General features: G+C 42.4%; 1 protein-coding gene across 1 annotated transcript in view; it reads left to right on the top strand.

Annotated features, from left to right (window-relative positions):
* Nucleotides 1–10,175, top strand: part of Adgrv1 (adhesion G protein-coupled receptor V1) — a 543,344-nt gene that overhangs the window by 215,562 nt on the left and 317,607 nt on the right. Inside the window, exons 69-71 of the mRNA XM_028760109.1 lie at nt 1,026–1,175; nt 2,619–3,092; nt 7,044–7,187. Of these exons, the coding sequence (XP_028615942.1) occupies nt 1,026–1,175; nt 2,619–3,092; nt 7,044–7,187 (768 nt within the window). The remainder of the gene's footprint in view (nt 1–1,025; nt 1,176–2,618; nt 3,093–7,043; nt 7,188–10,175) is intronic.

Here is a 10,175-nt window from a genome sequence, read left to right as displayed (position 1 = left end):
GGGAGGAAGGGAGAGAGAGAGAAAGTTGACCTGACCAGTTGTCAGGAAATAGGGAAGAGATGCTGCAGGGATCTTGGTATTCCCTGTGGCAGGAAAAGGAAACCCAAACATGGCTTCTAAGATGCAATCTTCCTTCTTTTCTCTCTCTCTCTCTCTCTCTCTCTCTCTCTCTCTCTCTCTCTCTCTCTCTCTCTTTAAGATTTATTTATTGTATATGAGTGAGTACACTGTAGCTGTTTCCAGACACACCAGAAGAGGCCATCAGATCCCATTACAGATGGTTGTGAGCCACCATGTGGTTGCTAGGAATTGAACTCAGGACCTCTGGAAGAGCAGTCAGTGCTCTTACCCTCTGAGCCATCTCTCCAGCCCCCCTTGTTTTCAAAGCTACTTAGTCTTTACTCCTTAGTGTTAGTTGATTGGATGAGATCGGCCCACGTTGTTGAGGGTAATTAATATGTTTTATTTAGAAACAACTGATTGGAAAGTTTATCCTAGCTACAAGTATCTTCACAGCTATAGCTAGAGTGGTGTTTCACCAGACAATTCAATATCACGTCTTGGCCCATTTGATGCGTAAAATGAGGCAGCACAAGGCTAGGAAGCAGTGCTCAGTGCTGGAGCCCTCGCCGAGCACACAGTGCACTCAGTCAGGTCCTGTCACCAAAAGTGACAACCATTGCCACAGGGTCTTTTTGTCTTTGTTCTGTATTGTAGGAAGCATCTAAATGGAGCCACCTGGCTGAATGTATTAAGCATAGGGTGACTAAAAAATGTAGGCATGAAACAAACTACCCTTTTAACTCCTGTAAGTTACAGTTTTCTAATTGCTTCTATCTTTGAGGGTAAGAATGGGTTTGAGCTAGACAGTATAGAAGATGGGTTTTCCCTCAAGTGGATTAGCAGATTGTATCCAAGTACTGCTTATGTATAGAATTTCTTCTGGTTATCCCTAGGTTAGTCTGTTGTTGTGTTTTCGTTAGGATTATTCAATACTGTACTCACTTCCTGTTAACGTTTGTTAGATACAGAAGTTTGGGGATCCAAATGGAGTCATTCATTTTTCTCCTGAGTCTTTATCTAAGAAAAGGTTCTCAGAGCCACCACTGTCACATGGACCCAAGCTCATATCCTTCCATGTCACGAGGTCCAAAGGCAGCTCTGGAGAGATCACGGTATGGTGTTTTACTTGATTTTCCTGGAAGAGTGTCAGTTTGCACACGTCACATATGTGGTTGGGGGAACAGAGAAACTATGATCTAGTTTAAGATTTTGCTGACTTGAAGTTGTTAGGGTTTGTACCAAAACTAAGAGGTTGTGTGCCTCTGCAATCTGTTACGAGAACCAGCCCCCGACATGCTCTCTTAGTTAAAGTCGGTACAGTGGGCAGAAGTGACCACCTTCATTGTCACCCTCATCATCATGAGGGCTGAGATGTTTAATATTTTCCCATTGGCTCTAATAGGAAGCCTCCTTGCTTAAACCCTTGGTGACATTTGTAAGTCGCTTATTACATTTGTCATGACCTTATTTCTCACAGAATGTTTCCATGTAAGCAAATGCTTTCTAAAAACCACAGCCTGAGTTTGTTGGTGTAGCCTGCTTAAGGTACTCTTGGGAGTTCTGGTGCGTTGGCTAAGAGATAAAGCTCTTCTGTTTGTTCAAACGAACATTTGTTTCTCCTCTGAACTGAAGATTAGCTCGTATTTTTTTTTTGTCTAAAAGTTTGTGGTCTGGTAGCAGCACTTGTATCACGTGTAAAGATTTGTATTTTGCAGATATTATTTTCATTCAAATAAATAACCAACAATATAATTACTGAGTTATATATGTACTTTGAACGATTTTTAGAAACTTTAATGTTAAACTTTTTTTAAAATGTTTTCTTTTCTTCATGTTACACTGTAGGCACATGCATACTTGTTTACAACTATGCATATATTATGCCTAGATTCCATATATGAGAGAAAACATGTTTTTTTTTTCTTCCTGAGCTGTGTGGCTTCAATTGATATTACACATCCTAAGTTCACCTACTTTCCTGCAAAATTTTTAACTTCATTTTCTTTAGAGCTTAATATTATTCGTACACGTGTGTGTGTGTGTGTGTGTACATATATACATACATACATGTGCATATATATACCATCCACTCGTTAAGGACAACTTGATTGATTGTAATTCTTTACTTCAGTGAATGAAGCACCACATGGATGTACAAGCATCCATGGTGTGGTGTGGAGTTCTCTGGTGGATGTGCAGGACTGAGTTGAGATGTACCATATACATATTTTTGGCATTGAAATACTTTGTATGGTTCACAAATTGATGCATATGTGTGGAACTGGAACTTTAAAGTTTACTTGCTTCTCCTTCCTTTCAAATCATGCTCCTATTTCAGAAGCCAGTAAATAGTAAGATTAAAAGGTACCCTGTCCTTCACACTGTGTAAGAAAGGGGTACTCTGCATATACTAGCATATACTTACAAATGTGTCTGAATGTAAGAACACGTATCTTACGTTTCTTTTTTGCATGCCCCAGAAGAAGTATAGTTAGGAGGTTTCTCTTCACACATGCTGAGTTACAGAACTGCCGCTTTTCTTCCTTTCATCCCAGGTGCACTGGGAGCTAAGCAGTGAGTTTGACATCACGGGAGACTTTCTTTCCACACGAGGAGTTTTCACCATTGCTGATGGAGAGAGTGAAGCAAGTTTTGATGTCTATCTGCTGCCAGATGACGTCCCTGAAATAGAGGAAGAATATGCTGTCCAGCTTGTTTTTGTAGAGGGAGGTGCAGAACTGGACCTGGGAAAATGCACTGCGAGGTTCTCTGTGTCTGCCAATGATGACCCGCATGGTGTATTTGCCCTGTATTCAGACTGGCAGTCAGTACTGATTGGGCAGAACCTTGTTAGATCCATCCAAATTAATGTCACCAGGCTTGCTGGAGTGTTTGGTGCTGTGGCTGTCAGAGTTCAAATACTATCTGATAATAAAGAAGACCCAGTGGCTACAGAAAATGAAGAGAGACAGCTGGTGATCAAAGATGGTGCCAGATATGAAGTAGACTTGGTGCCCTTGAAGAGTCAGGTGTGTAGCACTTCAAGTTTCCGAAATTCTAGCAAAGCTTCTTTGGGAGAGCCCTTGTGTATCTCACAACCAGATGCTGGAAGGCTTATTTTGATATTTAAAGGTAAACTATAAGACAAATTTACAAAATGTATTATTGGATGATATATTGGTAAGTCTGGAGGGAAGGATAACCAGGTTTCTATTTGGAAATAATAGATCTTCACCCAGTATCTTAGTTAGCGTGTTGCTGCTGTGAACAGACACCATGACCAAGGCAAATCTTAAAAGGACAACATTTAATTGAGGCTGGCTTACAGGTTCAGAGGGTCAGTCTATTATCATCAAGGCAGAAGCATGGCAGCATCCAGGCAGGCATGGTGCAGGCAGAGCTACACCTTCATCTGAAGGCTGCTAGCAGAATACTGGCTTCCAGGCAGCTAGGATGAAGGTCTTAAAGCCCACACACATATAGTGACAGACTACTACAGAAACTTCTAATAGTGCCACTCCTCGAACCAAGCGTACACGAACCATCACATCCAGATTCTGGCTGGTGCTCATTTAGTACTTACACAGATCAGTGGTCAGTGCATTGAGAACTGATGCCTGTTCCCTGGGATTTGGATGGCTACAAGCACAGCCTGAAAGCTTTGCTTCTGTACTTAGAGATTTGTAACACTGGAATTGACTGTGACTGTCTGAGATGTCGAGGAGGAGGTATCGCAAAGCATGCTGCTGGCATTCGGTGTAACCAAGATAAGAATACCTGTACTTGGGATGGGTAAGATGGCTCATGAAATAAGGACACTTGTCACCAAGATGACCTGAATTTAATCCCAGGGTTATACATGGTGGGAGGAGAGAACCAGTGTTCACAATTTGTCTTTTGCCCTTTACACTGGAGCAGTGGCAGCATATGCCCTCCATCTCAAGTAAAGAAAGGAGCATAATAAAGCCTTTGGGAGGCAAAGGCTTGTAGATCTCTGCTAGTTTGAAGCCAGTGTGATCTACATAGTGAGTTTCTGACTAGCTAGGGCTACATAGAAATGCCCTGGCTCAAAATAAAGTAATATTTTTTTAAAAAATTGTGCATAGATTTCCTGTGAGACATGCATGCACCCCCACCCCCACACAAGGATAGACCTCAGACTGCTAGAAGATCCCAGCAGTCTTTTCTGTCTAAATCCACCAGAAGTGACTTGAGCAACCTTGTGAATTTTAACAAGGACAGTATGCATTCCTCTCTGTTATATGAGAAATGCTCTTTCAGCTCATTTACACAGCACTTCATGGTGTTTGTATTTTATGGCTAAGAAATCTTCCAGGAAAGTACCTAGATTCAGAGCTTGAGAAAAATCTAAAGCTTGCATTGAGAAACTAGAGGGGCATATCAAGGTCATGGTGGAGGGTACAATTGCAGTGGGAGAGTGACAAAGAGTAGAATTCCAAAGCCCCTAGGGAGCACCCACATCAGTTCTGTAGCCCCAGGGAGCACCTACATCAGTTGTGAAGCCCGAAGTGTGCAGCTTATGATCCCACCTAAGTCACTGGGGTTTTATCTTCCAGGTGAGTGTTTGGAGCCAAGGTTTACATCACATGAACCAAAAATAGGACATTCTTCAATGGCCACCTTCCTTCATTCACCCTCAATGCATATAATAAATACAGTTTTCTTTAAAATTTTAGGTTTTCATTACAAGAATTTCCATAAACTTCTCTCTGCTCTATGTTTCTGGATGAACGTGAGCACTTTAGACAAATAAGCTCCAGCCAATCAGCAAAGGCACTTAGATGTTTGATCTTTTGGGAGGTGGCATCTGCTCTTTCAGTGGATCTGTGAACAGGGGAAGCTTCCATCAGACTCTAAAAGCTAAAAACATCCTTAATGTTGGTCTAACTCCAGGACCTTGCACTGGCTTGTGTGGTGTTCCTGCAGGTGCATTCTTTCATGGATACAGAGTGACAGTGAGCTCATGGACACACTGAACGACCTGGTCTGGTTTGAGAGGAGTGCAAGCTAGAATGTAGAAAAGATGAACTTTTCTGCATGGATCAATTATTAAGCATGTATATACCACACGGGTTACTCTAAGAAACTCAGTAATGAAAGATGACTCAGTCGCTACTGCTATGTGCTTTCTGCCTGTGCAAAAGAAGTTCCACTCCCTGGCTGGTTTTTGTCTATTTGACGCAAGCTAGAGTCATTAGGGAAATGGGATCTTCACCTGAGAAATGTCTCTCTATAAGATTAGCTTACAGGAAGTCTGTTTGTTTTAGTTTTTGTTTGTTTTGATTGGTGATTTATAAAAGAAAGCTCAACTCACTGTGGACAGCTCTGTCCCTGGGCTCTTGTATAAGGAATCAGGCAGAGCAAACCACGAGAAGGAAGCCAGTGTGCAGCACCCCTCCATGGCCTGCCTGTTGGTCCCTGACTTGAGTTCCTGCCATGACCTGAGAATTGTAAGCTGAATCAAGCCATTTCCTCCCTGTGTTGCTTTTGGCCATGGTGCTTGTCATAGTTAAGACACCTGACATAAGAAAGCATCCAGTAACAGCCAATATCAAACACACGTGGATATGCACCGTCATAGATGCACATGGAGACAAAAGGATCATAAGTTATTTGGTTTTGAATTATTTGTTTCTACGTATATGTGTGTTTCACCTGAAGGTATGTTTGTGAACTATGTGTTATACTGGTGTCCAGAGATCAAATGAGGTTGTCAGATCTCTTAGGACTGCAGTTATAGACAGTTGTGAGCTGCATATGGATGCATGGATGCTTGGAATTGAACCTGAGTCCTTTAGAAGAGTAGTCAGTGCTCTTGAGTCTACCCATAAATTATTTCTATTGTACACAAATACTCACTGAGGGTAATTATATATATGTACATATATATTGTGTATACATATACACATACATAAACTGTAAGATGATTCTTGTTCAACTTTAATGTCAATTGCCTTGGTGGTTTGTTACACTGAATAGGCTGTCAGCAGTGGTCCTAGGCAGGAAGGGTCTAATGACTTGGTACTTTGGAGTTGTATTTGATCCTTCATTGTTTATGAAATTGGGAAGAAATCATTAGCTATGCAGCTGTTAGTTGGCCTGCTTGGGGCTGGGACATCTGGGGAAGGTCAGGTGCATTTGAAGGAACTTACAGTGTTGTGATTTTGCTTGCTTAGCATTGACCTCAAAGTTCTGTTCAGAGAGTATCATCTTGAGAAAATGAAACCTGTGCTTTGCTCACGTCATGTGTTTGTGACAACTGTGTGTGTACTTTTGTGTTCATGGACAAGAGTGGGGTGAAGTTTATTGTAGCCAAAGGACATGTTTCACAAACAGACATGATTGTTTTGGACTCCACAAACATGCACACTTTTTTAAGGAATATTCTTTGTCTGGAACAGAGTTAGGGATCAACCATTAGCAATAGCCCTGTTCCTCAGTGAGAAGATATACTGTGAGTTCCAGATAATTCTAGTATGATAGTAATTTGTAAGCTCACATTTTCCCAGTTTGCTAAACTTCGACATTAGTAATGCAACAAACATGCTAATGATCTTTATTTGCCCAAAGTACTGAGTTAACAGAGGCACTCACATCATGGTCCCTCTGAGTGGGTTAGAGGCCACAGTTCCTGCTTATCAAAGAGGGCAGAAGTGGGTTTCCCTGGGTTACCCTCACTCCACTCTCGTCTTTTCCATCTCCTGGGCACTGTGAAGATGTCTCCTGTGGTTCTCATCGTTCTTCAGCATACAAGGAAAAGTTGTAAATTCCTATATTTGTTCTCTTCAACTACAACCATGCACTCCACCCTCCAAAACCTGGGGCCTTTCTTTTAAAGACTGGGGAAAGGCTGGGATAGTTGAAACTGTCCTCTACTAAAAGAACTTAAGCATGTGCTGTGACCCAGGTCACATGTCTCTATTTTACTCTGAAGATTACTTAACTGTTTTTTTTTATAGGTCTTCCTGTCACTGGGTGCTAATTTCATCCTGCAGTTGGTGTCAGTAAGGCTTCTGAGTGGACCCTTCTTTGGAATACCAACAATTCTCCAGGAAGCAAAGCATGCTGTTCTCTCTGTTCCTGAGGAAGCTGCCAATTCCCAGGTAACTGGTCCTGAGTGTAGTTCTCACAGTCAACCACAAGAGGACAGCACTAGCTGGAAGCTCTAAGGTCTTCAAGCATTTATTCATTCATTCAAAATACTTTTATTGAGTTTTTTTTTGGGGGAATTTCACCATGTACACCTCAATCTCACTCACCTCTCAGTCCTTTCACATCTGCCTCCTTGCCCTTGTGACTCTCCCCCCGCTCCCAACAACAACAACAACAACAACAACGACAGCAACAAGAAGCCAGATTTGTATTGCCCGTACACTCTCCACTCTCTGGAGCATTGCCAATGTCCCAGTAGCTATCCCCCTAAAGAAAACTGAGTTCTTCTCTCACAACATCATCAACTTTGGAGAGCCACACCTCAGTATCCATATCACAATTTTTATTTTATTTTTCATTTTTTTAAAACTTATTCACTTTATATCCCCGCTCATTGTTCCCCTCCCTTCACCACTTCCTCAGTCCTCCCCATCCCCCATCCCCATCTCCTCTGAGCAGGTGACTCCCCCCTGGGTATCCCCCTACCCCAGCACGTTAAGTCTGTGTGACACTAGGCACATCCTCTGTCTCTGAGGCCTGACAAAGCAGCCCAGCCAGAATGTATCCCACATACAGGCAACAGCTTTTGGCATAGCCCTTGCTCCAGTTGTTCAGGACCCACATAGAGACCAAGCTGCACATCTGCTCCACATGTACAGGGAGCCCAAGGTCCGATTTGTGAGCGTTCTCTTTACTGGCTTCCTTTCTAGGCTGTTATGTTTTACTGAGGATATGGGGTGCTTCAGGTGTGTGTAGGGCTTATCTCAGAAGCTTTATGTGCCCCTCTTTCTCAGTTTTTCTCAGTTGTGTGCCTGCAGTCATCGATGTCACGGCCAAAGTAGTCTCCTTGCTCTTTCTAGTCATCTGGAGCTTAGGTCACGGGCTTCCTCATGGTTTCTGGTGACAGCACAGACCATGAACAAAGACTTTATTTTTAAGAATGTGTTTTGGTTTCAATCCTCTGTGAGTTGAATGCAGAGGACTTTGAACTTGTTCAGCCCCATCTCTTCCCCATAAACTCCTCCTAGACCCATGCCCCCCCTCCATGGCACTCAATTTCTTACCCCCTTTTTACAATGTAAAAACCCACCATGTCCAGTTGGTGCTGCCCAACATTGGAGGGTGGTTGACCCACCAGGGACAAAAAACTGACACAAGACTGGGGATTTTGTTTGTTTTGTTCTGCTTTTAAGATTAACTACTTTTTCAAATTTAAATGGTTCCATGAATATTAAAGGATTTGTTATATAAAAATAATTTGTCAACTTTAAATATTAGTTAGAAGATTTATTTGCTTTTTTTTAGCTTGTTGAAAGTGTTGTGTTTGTAAAAAATATAGGGAGAAAAGGAATATGTTTGTTGAATATGTAGTCCGGTAAGGGAAGGGGGTGCCTTCGAGGGCCCATGCTGAGAACCTTCCCTCTGAGGGACCAGCCACACTATGATGGTATACCATGGAATAGAGTTTATTCAGGGCATGAGAAGGGGAGTTGAGAGGGTAGTAAAGACAGAGAAGGAGATGGAGTGGGAGGGGGAGAGGGGGAGCTGGAGGGGAGGGGAGGCCAGCCATGAGCACCATGAGAGAGAGGAGGAAAGTAAGAGAGGACAGAGGGAGAGCAGGAAGGCAGGAGAGCAAGAGAAGGTAGAGGGGGCGGGTAGCTCCTTTTTATAGTGAGTCAGGCACACCTGGCTGTTGCCGGGTAACTGTGTGGGGGGAGCTTAGACAAAATGCTAACAGATTTTATTTTGAACAGCTGGAATGTAAGGTCTAGAATGTAAGGTCTTTTTTAAAGGAGTAATCAACTAAAGCCAAACATTCCTCAGTGTTAATGTAAAATCTTTAATACTGAGGCATTTGAAAAATAAGAAAATTATAATGGAACATTTTATACTTTTCATTTCCTAACAATATTCAGGTTTATCTTTATACCAGTGCTTTAGTTTGCCACAGAAAGTCTGTGCTGATGTAGATACGTGTTGGTGACAGTTCTAACCTGAGTCTGCATCTACGTTAAAAAGATTATTCTCAGTCACTTCATAAGCTGACAAAACCAAAACAAATAAAATAAAAACCATCAACAAAACCCTTTCCTTTTAGGTCCTTTATAGGAAAAAAATTGCTGTTGGCTATAGTATGTATTTTTCAAGCTGGTCCGAGGCATAACCCTGTCCACAATGAGCCCCAGCAATGAGGTCAAGCCTGGTCTACGAGGGATTCATTAGCATGGAGCAGTGATTGCACAGAAGTGTGGGCCTGGATGACTACAGGCCATTAGCACAGGCTCTTCAGTAGCTCCCTCCTGGACGTCCCCTCCACAGGGAATGAATTTGTTCTGTCCCTAAAGTGGAGTCCACAAACATTAAAAACAAGGTCAATAGACCGTACCTGGCACACACCTTTCACCCCTGTGCCCAGGATGGACGGCAGGTGATCTCTGTGTGACCACTTCAGTCAGTACAGTGAGTTCCAGGCCCAGGGCTATGGTAAGACCCTGGTTCCAAAAAGAAAAGAAATGTCCTAAAGTTGCCAGTTGTTCTTTGGCCTTTGAGAGCTTCAGAAGTGAAGTGTCTCTCAGAAAACCAGGTTTCCAGATGTACCCCATCAGAATTTTAAAGGGGAGCATATGTCTTCATCTATGACTACTGGTTCAGTGGCTACTGGTTCAGTGGCAGGCTAGATTTCCATTTGCTGAGAGCAGGAGACGTAACCTGAGCTGTTCACTCAGATGAGACTGGGAGTCAGGCTTTACTCTAAACCACCGATTAGAACTAATTTCAGCTATAAATCACATACCCTGGAAGAGTTACCCATCACACAGAATCTTATTTGATGGTTATTTGAAGTATAGCTACTTCAAAGGAGCAAATAGAAAAAGAACAAAACAAAACAAAGCAAAACACCCAATTTACCTTCAAACTTTCTGAACATACCCCAAATG

The sequence above is a fragment of the Grammomys surdaster genome, unplaced genomic scaffold (assembly GCF_004785775.1).
Source record: "Grammomys surdaster isolate TR1022 unplaced genomic scaffold, NIH_TR_1.0 126391, whole genome shotgun sequence".
In the NCBI taxonomy this organism is placed as follows: Eukaryota; Metazoa; Chordata; class Mammalia; order Rodentia; family Muridae; genus Grammomys; species Grammomys surdaster.
The sequence above is the reverse complement of the archived record's forward strand: the minus strand, read 5'-3'. Positions and strand labels throughout refer to the sequence as shown.